The sequence below is a fragment of the Danio rerio genome, chromosome 4, assembly GCF_052040795.2.
Source record: "Danio rerio strain M-AB ecotype USA chromosome 4, GRCz13ab, whole genome shotgun sequence".
Classification (NCBI taxonomy): Eukaryota; Metazoa; Chordata; class Actinopteri; order Cypriniformes; family Danionidae; genus Danio; species Danio rerio.
In genome coordinates, this window is record NC_141024.2 from 64,437,068 (window position 1) to 64,455,088 (window position 18,021).

The following is an 18,021-nucleotide window of genomic DNA, read 5'->3' on the forward strand; positions in this document are numbered from 1 at the left end:
GGCCCCAAAGTAGCATGTTTGCTGGGGGGTGACCAACATTCATTTCTTACAGTCTAATGTCTAAATAATACAACTATGTGGTTAAATTAAAAAATCTTAAACTTTATTATTATTATTTTTTTGATGTCTCAAAGGCACTTTTTTGAAGTTGTTTTAAAATGTTTAGATTAAAGGTTTTGATCAACTTCAAATACTGAACATCTGTGTGATTGTGTGTGTGTGTGTGTTTGAGAGAGAGAGAGAGAGAGAGAGAGAGAGAGACCAAGTGTAAAGTAGAAAACTAGGGAGAGAAATGTTTGAACAAGTCATGACTGCAACAGTAAGTGGCAAAAAACTAAAAACAAAAGACTTTTATTTTGGCGTGGCGTGTGACGTCATTAGGCTGCGCCGCTCTTGCGCTTGATTCAGCTGGAGAAAGGTTTGTTTTTAAAACCTTTACATAAATATAAAGCGATTGAATAAAGTTTCAGGGTTTTCATCCGATGCTATATTATGAACCTGCTGTTGGCATTATTTTGACCCTTATACAACGAAGTACAATTTACTCACAGTAATTAGGGCTATTGTTTGAATAAAGCAACATAAATGTGAGTAATAGGTGTTTTAATTAAGGTTTAATTTATTAAAAAGCATAATGTCATTCCATTCTAAGGATAAATCACTATATATAAGAAATGGAGTATTAGTTTTAATCACCTCATTGTGTCTTGCTCAGACTTACCTGATTTATTTTTGTTAATGACTCTCATATGAAACTGTTAAAGTATTGAAGAGAAGTCATTTTGTTTCTGTTCATTGTTTTAATTAATTTAATCAGGACATTTTTAATGTTTTTTTATTTTAAACAGGATAAAGTGTCCAAACGCAGAGAAAAACTCCTGCTGAAGCGACTGATCTCCACACTGTTATAAAGATGGCGTTTATTAAAGAGGAGAGTGAAGATGTAAAGATTGAAGAAACATTCACAGTCAAACAGGAAGATCTGCAGGAACAAACAGGTTGGTTTACATTCTTATAGACCAACTCAGTCATTTGATCCTCATTCAGATATATTTTAATAAGAAGAATACTAAATTAATCCATCTTGCAGCCCTGAGTGTACTGCCTAGTTCTCCTAAATGCACATAAGCACTCATTGAAAGACAGAATGAGTTTCATCACTTGTTCTTATTTATGTCATACTTGTTATGTATTATTCATCTCCTATTTTCACCACCTTCTTAAGGTTATTGCTTTTCTTGTTCTCTTTGTTTGTTAAGTGTCCTTGAGCACTGGCACTATATAAAATAAACAAAAACAAAAAATTAAAAAGGTTTAATTGAGCTGACAATATTTGACCCACAGTATTCTCATAGAAGATATCTGCTATTACAGTGATTGTGTTGGCTTAGTACTTTCCATTTGCAAATGTCACATTGATCACAATTCCCTTTTTTTATCAACTTCTTTATGGGTTTAAACTTGTTTTTGTAGTTGTTACTAGTTCTCACAGATATTATCTTAGTTTGACCTACATTATTATAATAACTAATTACCAGGGCTATTGTGTTTAAACAGGGTTTCCGCTGGGTATTAAAATGTCTTAAATTCCAAAATCAAAAATTTAGGCCTTAAAAAAAACTTAAATTTACTGAAATATTGTGCTGTATGTCTTAAATCTTTTTAAACAAGTCTTCATTTTCCTGTGTTCATGTTTTGTTACCCAATCTGGCCAAAACTCATACAATCACCAACAAGACATTTTAACTCTGTTTATCATAATGATAAGGACTGCTGAGGATATCGACCTGGACAGATTGTTGTGCATAGATTTAGTTTAATATAGTTTTTAAAACTTTTAAAACATTTGTTATTTGTTTTTTTTTATTTTAAAGAAAGTTTATTTTGGGGAAAAAAGTGTGTGGATCCAAGTAGAGCTCTCTTCTTTTTACACAATATTTAAGATCTTTTGCTAAGAAATATCTAAAATATTTTAATGTTATTATTATTATTAATGTTATTATTTATTATTGTATTATTAAATATTTTATATTAAAATATTTTTTGTTTGGACATATAAAAATCTTTTTCATCTGGGCCAGTTGAAAAATTCCTTAGTCTAAAATTTCATTCATAATGGTCTTAAAAAGTCTTACATTTAACTTGGTGACACCTGTAGAAACCCTGATTTAAAGTATGTCAAAAAACGTGGAGGCCCTAATTTTAAATATGCTGAATGAAATGGACACCAAAATAATAAATTATTATAAAACATTATACAGTTTTTTAAACTATATGATGGTGTGGGACGATGTGAGACAAAACTAATTAAAGTGAAACAATAACGTTTAGCATTGCACTGACTACAACTGGCCAACAAACTAGTCTAAAAAATACTTTTGCTGCTTAGGAAATGGATTACAGCATGCTGATGATGTGCAAACATTTGAGTGTGAAGTTCATCAGTATTGACCATATTCTTCACGTACCAGCAGGTGTCGCCATTGGAATCTTTTTGCTTTTTAAAGAATACATTTTTAGATCCTAAAAACAGCATTAATATAATAAGCCAAGACTGACATGCAATGTGTTGAACACCTGCAATGTTTTTTCAGCAATTCATAAAAATACTGTATATGAACTGTCTATTGATTTATACAAATAAAAACCATTTATTAATAATATAACAATTAATTAATCATTTATTTATAATATAATACACCTTTACTAAATGTGCTTGTGCATTTTTTGGTTTATTTGTTGATGTTATCTCAGATGAAAAGAGAACAGAATATTTGTACTCAAGTTATAATACACTGCTAAAATAATACAAGTTTTAGTAAATGATACTAATATTTTACAAATTACTCTAAAAAACTACTCTGAGTACTAGTTAATTACTTTTGAAAAAAAAAACATTTTTTTCATTATGGCCCTTTTTTAATTATACAATTATTTAAATTGTTTAATTGTTTAAATCACAAGGCTACATATAGGTATTTGCATTAACAAAGTATGGACTATTTTTTCTGTACATGACAATGAATCATTTTCAATAGCACTGGCAAAACTACCACATACTTTTAAGGCCATAGAGACACTTTTTGTTCATTTTTAAACAATACTTTCAGGCTTTTAAATGTTTAAAGTATATGATGAAAATATTTAAACTTGGGTTTTTATTTACATATTTTACACTGTTTTTCTTAATTGCTTGTTGTCTATACAATATTTTATTTTACGCTTGATCCTAAACTGAAATAATTTTACAAAAAAGACAAGAACACTGTCGGTAATAAAATAAGAAAAACAAATTACTTGGTTTCTGACAACACTACATTTCTCAAAGCAGTGCTTTAATATTATTTATTTTGGTAAATGTAACAGATTGCTTTGACCTGTAATGCCTGTACAAATTGTTGATGCTTTAAGACAGATCAGAACACCCCTATTATGTATAAATCACATAAATACCTCATCCAGAAACATTTCTAGCATAATTCTTTTGCCGTAAAGAAATAAAAAGTTTCACCTTTGCTAAAAGTTATGGTAGGCTAAGTTTCACATCACAGTACAGCCAAGTAAGTGCGTTAGCATTGTCACCGGTCATGCATCAATCTAATTCTAAATACTTGAAAGTTTTTGAGTAAGTTTAGTCAAGGAGCAAAGATAAATAATTTCTACTTCTGAGAGATCACAATTGTATATAGTCTGAGCACACACACGCGATGATGAGACCATGAGAGGACTTGCAGTTTATTTGAAAAAGCCTATTTAAGGGCTCGGATATCCAGTTTTGGCGATTAACTACATAACTGCACTCTCGTGTTAAAATAAAGCACTTGCGACATTTGCAGAAATGAATAATTGAGCATTACCTGCAGCTCGTGCCGACACTCTTAGAGCCTACTCACACTATGCTATCCGAACCGTGCCCAGGCCTGTTTGCCTGATCGTTTGAGAAGTGTGAGTGCGCTGAATCGGGCTCAGGCACAATTCACTTGGGCTTTGGCGCGGTACGCTTGTGTGTGAGTGCAAAACGCGCCTAAGCCAGAAACTGAAAGCAAGACGTTTCTTTTAAGGGACTATTTCATATGCATTTATTAATCATTCTTACCGTTCAATGAATGCAAACTGTTGTAGTTTATTAAAGACGCAAACTCCTCAATGCACCACAGCTGTGCCTTTTGCAAACCTCCTAATTCCTGCAGCACGAGGACTTTATGACTGTTTATGAGCGTCAAAATTGGCGGATCTGTTCGGCAAAATATTTGATTGTGTGTCACTGCATCCCAAACGACTAAAACAACATAACTAGAGAAGTCTCCACTGTGCTGAGCGAGAGCACTTCTCTACTGAACAGTGCATCATCGATATTGTAAGCGTGCCCTGGCCTGAATGGAGGACAAGCGTGCTTTGGCCTAGTTCAAAGCAACTGTTCATAGTGTGAGTATGCTCTCAGATTGTATTAAACTAGGCTTCAGAAGAGTGATAGGTTAGAGGCGAGTAAAATCCGTCGGAGAGAATGCAAAATGGCAGGATGTCCTCGGCTTAATTACTCTTGTGAATAACATAGACATCTCTATAGTAAAAACACCCAAAAAGCATTATTTCAATAATGCATTTGTTTTTAAGTTGTTGTTTTCTGTCACTGGAACATAGAAAGGCCTTTGTCCTGCCCTTACGTTCAATGCAAAACTAGACAAGGTTGACTGTGATTGGTCACTTTTAATGTCAGTCAAATCATCGCTTTAAAATCCTGGTATATTTTATATTGGTATATTGAGAACCACTGCTGAAGGAGATAAAATATACCCACACAGCATCAAAGGCCTGCACCTTCTCACAACAGCATCTCTGTTACAACTCCAACTCCACAATTACAGCAAAACCAAGTCATCCTCCTACCCATGAGTTCATACCACAACAGCTAATTGTATCAAGCACCCTTGGAGCTTGGTCTGGAAAAGCCATAATCGACACTGGAGCCAGCTATACCCTACTTCACCAACATTTGAGGTCAGCACTTGCTTCCCTTGATGTTCTTCATCAATGGCCCCATGGTCTCCTCTACTTTGCTAATGGTGAGACCGCCATACCTTTAGGACGGGCAAAAACAAATGTCATTCTTTACAATATGTTTTTTCCTATTCCATTTGCTATCCTCACTTCCACAGCTCTCACTTATTTAGTGATCCTAGGATTGGATTATATATTTACCAGTGGGCTACAGATCAATGTGGCTGGTGAAAATTAAACCTGCACATCAACCCGAAACCAAGTGTATGCTTTTCAGCCTGGGCAGGCCAGCATTCCAGAAAAAAACATACCTGCACCAGAAAAAAAAAGTGCACAGAAAAAACTCAAGCCAAGCTCTTTTGTTGTTCACCTCAAATCCCCCACCACAAAGTCTATTCCAGTTACCAGATAATAGGGATGACAAGACAATAATAAAAGCATCAGTTGATCAATCTCACCTGCATCCAGAAGAAAATTGCCAGTTACATCATCTACTTCTGCAGAATCCACAAGTATGTACCTCCCAGCTTGGAAGAACAACTGTTCTACAGCACTGCTTGTATATTGACTACCCTGTGCTGATCAGACAACGTCCATACCGTTTAAAACCAGAGAAGCAAGAGATTGTTAAAGAGCAAGTCAAAGAAATGCTAATGAATGGCCTCACAGAACCTACACAAATAGCGTGGGCCTCACGCATTGTCCTTGTCCCCAAAAAAGATAGCAGTATGAGGTTGTGTGTGGACTATCGTAAAGTGAACGCTATCACAGAAAGAGATGCCTACCCCTTACCTAACATCACAGAGATACTGGAATCCCTCTCTGGTGCTGTCATCTTCTCCACCATTGATCTCAACAGTTGATACTGGCAGGTAACTATGGAGCCTGGAAGTGAATCCAAGACTTTTGGATTTAAAAACTTTAAAATGCCCCAGCAACATTCCAGCAATTAATGGAGTCTGTCCTAGCAGAGTTGCTGGGAAAAATGTGTTTTGTGTATTTTGATGACGACATCATATACTCACCCTCAGTCACCCAACACTTCAAAGATCTTCACCTGGTTACACAAAGCTGGTCTGATCATTAACTTGAAGAAAAGTAAATTCTGCCAACATAAATTATCATTTCTTTGACATGTGGTGAACACCCAGGCCATTCCTGCTGATTCCATTAAAGTAGAAGCGATAACATCCTACCCGGTTCCAAAAAAAACATCAAAGACATTAACTCCTTGGATTGGCAGGGTGGTACCATATGTTTGTGCCAAACCTTTCTCAAATTGCAGAGCCCATGAACTCATTGAAGAAAAAAGGGTGAATTTTTCAATGGACACCTCAATGTCAACAAGCACTGAAGAAATTAAAGACTTGTCTCACCTCGCCTCCCATCCTTGGACATCCTGTTCTCCGACTCCCCTTTGTGGTTAACACCGATGCCAGTGATTCCGGATTAGGTGCAGTGTTGACACAACACAAGGCGCAAGGACAGGAGGAATTTATTAATATTTATAATTTGTTTAGCCATACTATAGGCCAGGGGTTTTCAAAATGTGGGGCGCCAGCGCCTGTTAAGGGGGGATCGAGAAACTGAGGTGTGCACTCGAGTAAATTATGACGTTTTTTTTTATGTTCACAAGAGTCAATCTGATTAGTCCCGCAGCTAACTATCAGGCACGAGGCACCTTTTGTAGTTAATGCGATCACGTAAAACATATACAAAAAATGGACCTGTGGCTTTTTAAAATTAACGACGGTGAAGTTAACACCGGTAAACCGTCTGACAAAAAAGATGACGAGTGCCCTTCTGAAGCATTAAAGCAAACGGATGACCAACCCTCCGCGTCAACGGGGATCTCCAAACAGAGAGGTTTAACGCTCATTACAAAAACCAAAGGCCTGTGTGCATCAAACCAACGGAAGTATGATGAACAGTACATACAATACGATTAATAACGAACCATGTCCACAATGTGTTGTGTGTTCAGAGGTCCTTGCAAATGACAGTTTAAAACCTGTGAAACTGGTGCGTCACTTACAGAAGAAACATCCGATGTTAAAAGATAAGCCAGTCGACTTTTTTCGATGTAAAGAATCAGCATTAAGAGGACAAAAACAAACGATGACTAGTCAAACCACGCTGCAAGTAAAATCGCTTACTGCTTCAAATGAGGTGGCACATTTAGTTGCCAAGGCCAAATAGCCACATACATTTCCAGAGAGCCTCATATCTCCAGCTGCAAAGGCCATCTGTAGAACTGTTTAGAGAGAAGTATGCAAGTTACATTGAACAAATTCCACTACCAGACAACACCATAAGCCGGCGTATAACTGTTATGGCATGCGACGTCAAACGTCAGCTGATTAAAAGAATAAAGAATGGGATTTCTTTTTTATTACAATTAGTTGAGTCGACAGACATATCAAACTCATCTCAACTACTTGTATTCGTCCGCTACAGTCATGAGAGAAAATTGCTTGTGGATCTACTATTTTGCTCATCAATGAAAAGACGTTTACAGGAAAAGATATTTTAGAAAAACTCAGCGGTCAACTGAATGAACTTGGTCTTTGTTGGGACAATTGTGTTGGTTTGGGCACTGATGGAGTGGGATCCATGTTAGGAAAAAATAAAGGACTCGCTGCTTTGGTTCATAAAGTAGCTCCGCATGTTTGTTTCACCCACTGTATGATTCGCAGAGAGGTCCTCGCAGCAAAAACACTTCCTGCGGACTTGAACGCAGTGCTTCAAACAGCAATACAGATTGTGAATTTCATAAAGTTTGTCCCACTAAATCAAGACTGTTTGCCTTGTTGTGCATAGAAATGGGGTCCGAATATGAGTCGTTGCTTTTGCACAAGGAGGTTAGATGGCTCTCCACAGGCAAAGTCCTGCAGCGTATTTTTTCATTGCATTACGAACTGAGGATTGATTGTGGATCTTCCTTTAGGAGTTATTTTACTGACGCTAAGTAGCTCACAGATCTTACATACCTGTCTGACATATTTGATTGGCTTAATTCGCTTAATTTGTCCCTTCAAGGCCGTGTTCAAACCTACTAAATCTAAACATGTTCCTGACCTTGGATGAATTTATCACAGAAAATGTGTTTAACTGGGATACTACTAAAACGGAAATCACTCTCCATCTGCAATCTCTGTCTGCATATTTCAATAGGTATTTTTCTGAGCAGCATAATTGGAACCAGTACGACTGGGTTCGCAAACCCTTCATCAAAAGCACAGTGAGTCTGTCATCAAACCAGCTGGATGCCCTTCTGCACCTTTCAAGTGACCGTACTTTGACCCATCTTCATTGCAGAAATCTGGGAAGAGCAACACAAAGACCCAGATATAATCAAGATATTTCAGAACCTAGCAGACAGAGATTCTACTGTGCAATCCTAGAGGAAACACTGGAATTATTTCCCATGCGAGAGGCCACTGCCCAGACAGAAGCCAAATTCTTCAGAGAAGAAATACTCACTAGTTGGGGAGTACCAGATTCCATTCTATCTGACCGAGGCACACAGTTCACATCAGCAGTTTTCTCTGAAGTTTAAAAATGGAAAATCAAACAGAAAATGACAAAAATCAAATAGCCTACCACCCCCAGACCAATCTCACAAAACGACTGAACAGAACCCTAAAACAAATGATTTCTGCGTATGTAGAAGATAACCATAAAAATGGGACCAACACTTACCAGAACTTCGCTTTGCCATTAATTCTGCAGTCCAAGAAACCATCGGCATGACTCTAGCAGAGCTTCTACTCGGGAGGAAACTCCAAGGTCCTGTAGATAAGTTACTGCATGGACACAATTTATACCGATTCTCCGGCCTACGACGTTACAAAACAACTGTCAAATTTGAAAATGAAAGCAAGTGAGTTCAGAAAAACAGCTATGGCAAAACAACTCCGCAGTTACAATAAAACAGGATGAGAGGCATCCTATAAAGAAAAAGACAGTGTCAGGGTAAGCTTTCCTCAGTCAAGTTTATTGCATAATTTCAGTGCAAAGCTTGCAAAAAAATGGAAAGGACCCTACAGGACAATTCAACAGTTAGGACCTCTGAACTATCGTGTTGCACTGGAAAACACTGGAGAGGATGTTTGAACCGTAAATGTTTGTAATCTTAAGCCTTGCTTTCCAACAGCTGAAGAACTGGAGAATCAGGAGAAAGAAAAACTTAAGGCCATTTTGCTCTAACCACTAGATTAAGAGGAGTTTCTTGGTTTCTGACATCCCTTTTATAAACAACCAGGGGTTGTTGTTTTTTTTTTTTTCTTCAAGGGGGAGAGTGTGGCAAGACTATGCCTCCCCCAAATATTTTCTTCTAAGCTCCAATAGGGGAAGCTAGTCAAACCTGCCCTTCCAAAAACCTCCAGGGTCAAGTTGAAGAAAACGGAAGTTCAGGTAGGGAAAAGAAGATTAAAGAGGGAGGAAATGGAAAAGTGAGAAGAAGAATTTTGTTTCTTTTGGGTTTGTGTTTGTTGTGGCAGAGAATGGAGAAAGGAAATGTGCGAGGTTGAAGAGCTGTTGGTTTTTGGCGTGTGAAGAAAAAAAAGACTGGCGTGTAGCAAGAATGGACGCAGTGTGCCCGGCAAACTTTACAGTGGTCATTTTGTGCAAGCAGTCTCCTGGATCCTCGGTGGAGTAAGTGGGAAGCTGAATCCTTTCCTGAAGCCAACGAAAAAGTCAGTCTGGTAGGAAGGAGCCTCCCAAAATGAAACTTATCAAGGGGTGGACCAGTACCAATCGATACTAATAGCCCGGGTCAGTTCATTTTAATTCATTCATACACCCACACTGAAAATCTTTACACACGTTGCAACCCCATAAAACAGGCTTTTTGTTCATTACTCATTCCATCATTCCCCCTTTACACTAGCTATAATTTATTTTTGAACCGTTTTGGTTTTAGTTTGTTTCTTTTATTGTTTGTTGTACAAGGATGGTTGATTTTGTTTAGAAACCTTCACAAATGGAGTGATTCCGCAGTGATGTTGTATTTTTAATTTTTTATGGTTAAATATATTACTGTTGAGTCAATGTACATGTGTGTGTGAGTTCTTATTTAAAGAGAATCTTTAATTTATTTTATTTTTATTTTTGATTATGAAATGGTGGAAATTAATGCTTGCTGTGGCTATCCTTGACAAGATAAACTTGTTTGGCGCCCATAGGTTATAAATAACCTATACTTTTTTGTTCGAGGTCCACTGGGAGTAGGATGAAAGGGTCTGGAAAAGACACGGATTTCACTTCTTACATGGACTAGCGATAAAGCATTCAACTACTATGCTGACGGCCCAACTTCTAATCCCGCTGGGAGCAGTTTTTGAAAGTTCATTTGTTTTGTTTTTTTTTCTTTCTTTGAAAGACTTAAACAAAACTTATTTATCCAAAACCACCACTGTTACAATACAAATAAAAATAGGCCGTTTACAGCTTTTAAATCTGTCTTATCAATATGATCAAAATGACTTTTATGATCCATTATGTAAGAAACTGAAAACTGGACTGAAACTGTTTCAATTTACTATAACTTCAATGTTAAGTGGCTTTGACACAATTTATGTTGTAAATGCTCTAGATAAATAAAGATGAATTAAATTGTATCTGCTTAAATGTGTACACATTAATGGACCAAACAACATATTATCTGATTTATTTTACATTTAATGTGCATTAAAATTACAGTGTGTGAAGCCAATGTTTCCTGTGTCTTTTCACTTTTGAGCTTTTGATGAGAGTTTTTAAGACTTAATGAAAACTATTGTTTTATTTATTTCTTTCAGATTGCATTGAAGAGAATAAGGGGAGTAAAGACGAGGAACATCATGTCAAAATTGAGGAAAAAAATCATTTTTTGAAAAGGAGAAAAAAGAATCGTTTCACCTGTACTCAGTGTGGAAAGAGTTTGGCAAACAAAAGCAAACTTAAGATTCACATGATCATCCACACTGGAGAGAAACCATTCACATGCACTCAGTGTGGGAAGAGTTTCAACCGCTCATCACACCTTAATCAACACATGATGATCCACACTGGAGAGAAACCATTCACATGCACTCAGTGTGGAAAGAGTTTCAGCCAATCATCATCCCTTAATCTACACATGAGGATCCACACTGGAGAGAAACCATTTGCATGCACTCAGTGTGGGAAGAGTTTTACCTGCTTATCACACCTTAATCAACACATGATGATCCACACTGGAGAGAAACCATTCACTTGCACTCAGTGTGGAAAGAGTTTCAGCCAATCATCATCCCTTAATCAACACATGAGGATCCACACTGGAGAGAAACCATTCACATGCACTCAGTGTGGGAAGAGTTTCAGCCTTTTAACATCCCTTAATTATCACATGAGGATCCACACTGGAGAGAAACCATTCACATGCACTCAGTGTGGGAAGAGTTTCAGCCAATCATCATCCCTTAATCACCACATGAGGATCCACACTGGAGAGAAACCATTCACATGCACTCAGTGTGGGAAGAGTTTCAGCCAATCATCATCCCTTAATCACCACATGAGGATCCACACTGGAGAGAAACCATTCACATGCACTCAGTGTGGGAAGAGTTTCAGCCTTTCAACATCCCTTAATTATCACATGAGGATCCACACTGAAGAGAGACCATTCCAATGCACTCAGTGTGGGAAGAGTTTTTACTGCTCATCCTCCCTTATTCGACACATGAGGATCCACACTGGAGAGAAACCATTCTCTTGCACTCAGTGTGGGAAGAGTTTTTACTGCTCATCCTCCCTTATTCGACACATGATGATCCACACTGGAGAGAAACCATTCTCTTGCACTCAGTGTGGGAAGAGTTTCAGCCTATCAACATCCCTTAATTACCACATGAGGATCCACACTGGAGAGAGACCATTCAAATGCACTCTGTGTGGAAAGAGTTTTACCTGCTCATCACACCTTAATCAACACATGAAGAGAAACCATTCACATGCACTCAGTGTAGGAAGAGTTTTTACTGCTCATTCTCCCTTAGTCGACACATGAGGATCCACACTGGAGAGAAACCATTCACTTGCACTTAAGCTGCGGTCACACTGGACTTTTCTCGCCATAGACTTCCATTCATACGCACGTGAATGCGTTAGACCGGAAATGCAAGTTCGTGCCTCAAGTTTCGCAGTTCATTGCCTTGCAGAGTTCAAGCTTGATGAATTCTGACCTGCAAAATTGCATAACTTGACTGTGTGAGACCTATCGAAGATCAAAACATGACCTCTCTGGACAGTTAGTAAAATATAGACCAATCGTTCGCTTTTTAAATGTCTGATCATCTTGTTTAATCCGGCTCCTTTTCACAGCGCTGTACAACAGAATTTCGCATGCTCAAATTCTAATGTGACCGCAGCTTCGATGTGGGATGAGTTTCAGCAGCTCCTCAGACCTTTATTAAACACATGAAGACCCACACTGGAGTGAAACCATTCACATCTACTCAGTGTGGGAAGAGTTTTAACCAATCACCAAACCTTAATGAACACATGAAGATCCACACTGGAGGGAAACCATTCACATCTTCTCAGTGAGACCGTACAGATCTGGTCAGTGTCTACAGAGTTTCACTCATTCGGCGCAGCTTAAGAAACACATGGACAAAAAGTTGCACACATGACATGAATGCAGCAAAACATTATCTCATGTGCACAGGATGTTTCATGTCTGAATAATGTTTGAATAGGCTATAAATAACAGTATAATAGGTATACTGTTTTCCAACAATCCTACACTGCAGTAGATGGGGTTGTAAATGTGTCGCGCTCCTTGCATTTATGTAAACACAATAATGGCGGCTGAGAGAAGAACAGTTTCATAAACATCTGGATAACAGCACCTCTGCGGCTTAAAATCTCATCTGTTATCCACTCTCCAGTGTGTTCATGTAGCTAGTGTTGTGTTGGATGATGTTATCTGTCTGATTCCCTGAATGAGAAATCCAGGTTGGAGTATGTGGTAAATCGTGATTGGATGCCTGCATTGCTCATCAATGGGTATATAAAAGTTGTTGTGCTAGCTACCCCAGGACCTGTGGCTACTCAGGAGTCCTCATGTCAAGACCTCCCATCTCATTGATTCTTTAACCTTATGGTTTTGTTTTGCGTTACTTATATCATGTAGTTAAAGTGTTGTTGTGATTATATCCTAAGTTCTTTATCTTCATTAGTATCCCTAAACATTTGTTGGATGCATTGATTGATTGTTCTATGAGTTACATTTTATAATAAATAATTTGCATTCAGGTTATTTTGTTGGCTCATTTCTCTTTTGTGCTGCGACTCAAACAAGCGGGTCAAAACACTTTGTAAAATGTGTCCGGTTGTATCCGAGATCTTGTCCTTTCAGTCATGACCATGGGTGACAGTAGGTACTTAGATTACCTTTTGTCTCAGCTCCTTCACCACAACAGACAATCACATCAACTCCATTACCAGCCAGCAGCTAGCTCTCTGCAACTCTCCCATGGCTGCCCACAGAAGCTAAGCAGGGCTGCGCCCGGTCAGTACCTGGATGGGAGACCACATGGGAAAGCTAGATTGCTGCCGGAAGTGGTGTTAGTGAGGCCAGCAGGGGGTGCATGTGTTTGAGTGACGGGGACGCCATACTCCTCAGCAATGCCTACTGCTTTTGATGCCGGAAATCTTTTAAGCTAACGTTAGAGACAGTGGATGTTACGGCCCTGGACTCCCATATGGGGGGTGTGCATTATTATATTATTGGTTTATTATTGAAGATGGATTAATGTGTGACCCTTATATTATCGCTTTATTATTATTGATGAATTAATGTGTGAGCATTATTCTATTATTGGTTTATTATTAGTGATGCATTCATGCGTGATCCATATTGTTTTTTTGCTTTGTGATTGATTTATTAGATTAGTTTATGATTAGTGATGTAGTCATATGTGAGCGTTATTATAATATTTGTTTATAATCAGTGACTGATGAAATGAGCCTTATATTTATTATAAGTGAGTGATTCATTGATGTGTTAGAATAATGCACGGGCATTATTGTAACTATGGTAGTAAATAATAATATAAAGTGTTGTAATGTATAATAACTGCATTAAAATGTTTGTAGTAAAACTTTAAAGAGTGCTTGGTCGGCTAAGTTAATCTTACCAAATAACGTTATACAACATCTATAACAATCATATAATAATCGTGTTGTAGTAATTAATGTTACTGTAATGGTTATTCATTTAAACCAACTTGTTATAAAAATACTTAGTTTGCAATTGTTGTCCGAATTAATCTGCAACTAAATCTGTTATTACAGTACAAATCTTGAATGGTATAAGGGCTCTGATTGGCCATAGCGTTCATTGTAACTCTGAACATGATTGGCTGCCGTAACCAAGAATAGGGTGAATCTTGGTTCCAGCTCGGGACGTGATTGGCCAGCGTAACCATGAATTAAAAAAAAATCTTTGTTCCAACCCAGAACGTGATTGGCCGGTGTAGCCAAGAATAACCACGACTTACAGGTGCCAGTATGCGTCACTGGCCCAGTCTGCACTGTGTGGCATATTTGCCGACATATAACAGAGACTGAAACATTGCTCACACTTGTCTGAGGTGGTCATTTTGACTGCAATCTTGTTTTAGGTTGGCACTTTGTTTTTGAATATTTTCTGCTTTTCGAATGCGTACCTGTGCTGCAGTAGAACGCCTTAGCCTCACAGCAAACATTTTGGTCTACAAGCTGTCACTGCCGTCTTCCCAGGAGAGTGGCTGTACTGGTTTCTTCTGGAAGTCCTGAGGGATGTACGGGACCAAGACACGAGAGCAGTTGGGGCAGCCTTTGAACCCAGGAGAGCACCCCACAGGCTCTTTGCTGGCGGCCCAATAAACTCGATTCACTCCAGAGTAGAACCGAACAACTACGGCAGGGGCAAACCGCGACCGCACTGCACTGAGAGCAACGCAAAAAATTCCTGAACGAGCCAGCCAGGAGTCGAACCTAGAATCTTCTGATCCGTAGTCAGACGCGTTATCCATTTCGCCACTGGCACAGTCCGTGTTAGCAGTGCTCAGTAGCATGCTGATTGGAAAGAGGACACGGCTCGGTGAACATGGAGTTCCTTCAACGCATGCTGTGCTTTGTTGTCATGGCAAGTTGTGGTGTCGATAGGATGCTCTTACACCGAGCATGTGACAGTCCCTCCCAAGAAGAACTGTGATCCAGGCTCTGAGACTTTCTCTTCCCCAGGAGGAGGTTGCAAACGTTAGAGTTATTTTTGTCAGAGCAGCTGCAGCACACCTGGGTGGAGGCCCACAGCTAGACTTGACGGCAACTTTCAGCCAGACCTTCCCTGGTGGTCTAGTGGTTAGGATTCGGCGCTCTCACCGCCGCGGCCCGGGTTCGATTCCCGGTCAGGGAACTTCCTTTTCACCTCCATGCTGAACTTTGAGCACTGGTGAACTCACTTGGCGAAAGCAAGAAAGCGGCTCTGAGCGCAAAAGATGTCCGTCAAGCCGGAGTCGAACCAGCGACCTAAGAATTGCCATCATCCTACCTACAGTCCTCCGCTCTACCAACTGAGCTATCGAAGGCTTACGGAGCAGCTCCACAACCACATCCTATAAGGTAGCTACAGTCCGACCGCTGGCCAAAAAGGACAGAAGCAAAATCACTCAAGCCTTCCCATACCAGGAGTCGAACCCAGGCCGCTTGGGTGAAAACCAGGAATCCTAACCGCTAGACCATATGGGAACTGCCACTTTGGAAAGCCGGTCTTGGCACAAACTCCAGTTCATTCTCATCGCTGGCACGTCCCTGCTCCGCTTGCACAAGTGCCACTCATACACTTACGCACTCTCTCATACACAGTTTCTTGGTTTCCGTAACCGAGAATCTTCTGATCCGTAGTCATAAGCGCTAACCTTTGTGCCACCGTCACTCTGTTCAGCACCTTGTTGGCACATTGCTTGGAGCAAGGACAAGGCTCTGTCAACCCGGAGTTCCTTCACCACACATTCTGCTTTGTTTTTATGGCAAGAGGTTGTGTGGATGGGATGCTCTTACAGGATTCCTGACAGTCCCTCCATAGAAGACCTGAGATCCAGGGTCGGAGACTCTCTCCTCTCCAAGAGGAGGTTAAAAGCAATATTTTCTTTTGTGTCTGTGTGTCAGAGCGCTTAGGTGTTGCTGCAGCTCAGAGACCTACAAGTGGAGGAGATTACACTGCAAGTTGGCTGGATGACCTCTAAGTGGTAGGCACTTATGCCGCACGTAGGCTGGGTTTGCGATTGATGTAGCTGTAGTAGACATTCATAAAAATAAAAAAAATTAAAACTGGTTACTCTGAGGTTGTGTTTAGGGTTGGGGTAGGAGTAAAATTGAATAAAACACAGCAGGTTATCGTGAGGTTGGGCCTAGGGCTGGGGTAGGTGTGATTTTAATAAACTGCGATAGGTTGTATTCTGTGCCATGTACGAGACATTGAATCAATGAAACCCACATGGAGGTTTGTTACTGTGAGGTTGGGTTAAGAGTTGGGGTAGGTTGGGAGGTTGATAAAACACAGCAGGAAACTGTGAGGTTGGGTTAAGGATTGGGGTAGGTTTGACATTCAAACATAACTGGTTGGACGCAGTGTCTTGTACCAGACATTAAATGAATGATAACTCCAGGAGGTTTTTACAGCCCACTTGGAGCTCAAGTCTCACCCGCTTGGAGCTGACCAAGTCATTTGGAGCAGGCTCCGATTTCTATTTATACCTTTCTCAGTCAGGTAACTTCCTTTTCAGTAGTATGAGCGTCTGCACTGTGTGGCATATTTGCCGACATATAACAGAGACTGAAACATTGCTCACACTTGTCTGAGGTGGTCATTTTGACTGCAATCTTGTTTTAGGTTGGCACTTTGTTTTTGAATATTGTCTGCTTTTCGAATGCGTATCTGTGCTGCAGTAGAACGCCTTAGCCTCACAGCAAACATTTTGGTCTACAAGCTGTCACTGCCGTCTTCCCAGGAGAGTGGCTGTACTGGTTTCTTTTGGAAATCCTGAGGGATGTACGGGACCAAGACATGAGAACAGTTGGGGCAGCCTTTGAACCCAGGAGAGCACCCCACAGGCTCTGTGCTGGCGGCCCCAGAAACTCGATTCACTCCAGAGTAGAACCGAACAACTACGGCAGGGGCAAACCGCGACCGCACTGCACTGAGAGCAACGCAAAAAATTCCTGAACAAGCCAGCCAGGAGTCGAACCTAGAATCTTCTGATCAGTAGTCAGACACGTTATCCACTGCGCCACTGGCCCAGTTCGTGTCAGTAGTGCTCATTAGCATGCTACTTTTAAAGAGGACACGGCTCGGTGAACATGGAGTTCCTTCAACGCATGCTGTGCTTTGTTGTCATGGCAAGTTGTGGTGTCGATAGGATGCTCTTACACCGAGATTGTGACAGTCCCTCCCAAGAAGAACTGTGATCCAGGCTCTGAGACTTTCTCTTCCCCAGGAGGAGGTTGCAAACGTTAGAGTTATTTTTGTCAGAGCAGCTGCAGCACACCTGGGTGGAGGCCCACAGCTAGACTTGAGGGCACCCGTCAGCCAGACCTTCCCTGGTGGTCTAGTGGTTAGGATTCGGCGCTCTCACCGCCGCGGCCCGGGTTCGATTCCCGGTCAGGGAACTTCCTTTTCACCTCCATGCTGAACTTTGAGCACTGGTGAACTCACTTGGCGAAAGCAAGAAAGCGGCTCTGAGCGCAAAAGATGTCCGTCAAGCCGGAGTCGAACCAGCGACCTAAGGATTGCCATCATCCCACCTACAGTCTTCCGCTCTTCCAACTGAGCTATCGAAGGCTTACGGGGCAGTTCCACAACCACATCCTATAAGGTAGCTGCAGTCTGACCGCTGGCCAAAAAGGAGCCTTCCCATACCGGGAATCGAACCCAGGCCGCCTGGGTGAAAACCAGGAATCCTAACCGCTAGAACATATGGGAGCTGCCACTTTGGAAAGCCAGTCTTG

General features: G+C 40.2%; 1 protein-coding gene, 2 long non-coding RNA genes and 5 other non-coding genes across 9 annotated transcripts in view; 5 read left to right on the top strand and 3 right to left on the bottom strand.

Moving 5' to 3' along the window:
• LOC147845171 (uncharacterized) overlaps positions 1-18,021 on the top strand; it is a 72,309-nt gene that overhangs the window by 43,239 nt on the left and 11,049 nt on the right. The window lies entirely within an intron of this gene.
• On the top strand, positions 380-13,288 carry LOC137491030 (uncharacterized). 2 transcript variants are annotated; one of them, XM_087250118.1, is made up of 3 exons: positions 380-587; positions 849-998; positions 10,800-13,288. In XM_087250118.1, exons 2-3 carry the CDS (start codon positions 914-916, stop codon positions 12,032-12,034), a joined length of 1,320 nt encoding a protein of 439 aa, XP_087106244.1. In that variant the 5' UTR covers positions 380-587; positions 849-913; the 3' UTR covers positions 12,035-13,288. The 2 variants fall into 2 exon arrangements, with proteins under 2 accessions (XP_087106244.1, XP_087106243.1); XM_087250117.1 differs by having other exon boundaries at positions 380-418.
• Positions 1,425-10,619, top strand: LOC148682322 (uncharacterized). Its single transcript, XR_015943053.1, has 2 exons — positions 1,425-3,949; positions 4,013-10,619. It is a non-coding gene; the product is annotated as an uncharacterized LOC148682322 (long non-coding RNA).
• trnar-acg (transfer RNA arginine (anticodon ACG)) lies at positions 14,989-15,061 on the bottom strand. The gene has a single exon. It is a non-coding gene; the product is annotated as a tRNA-Arg (tRNA).
• trnae-cuc (transfer RNA glutamic acid (anticodon CUC)) lies at positions 15,359-15,430 on the top strand. Its single transcript has one exon. It is a non-coding gene; the product is annotated as a tRNA-Glu (tRNA).
• Positions 17,241-17,313, bottom strand: trnas-acu (transfer RNA serine (anticodon ACU)). The gene has a single exon. It is a non-coding gene; the product is annotated as a tRNA-Ser (tRNA).
• On the top strand, positions 17,611-17,682 carry trnae-cuc (transfer RNA glutamic acid (anticodon CUC)). The gene has a single exon. It is a non-coding gene; the product is annotated as a tRNA-Glu (tRNA).
• trnae-uuc (transfer RNA glutamic acid (anticodon UUC)) lies at positions 17,924-17,995 on the bottom strand. The gene has a single exon. It is a non-coding gene; the product is annotated as a tRNA-Glu (tRNA).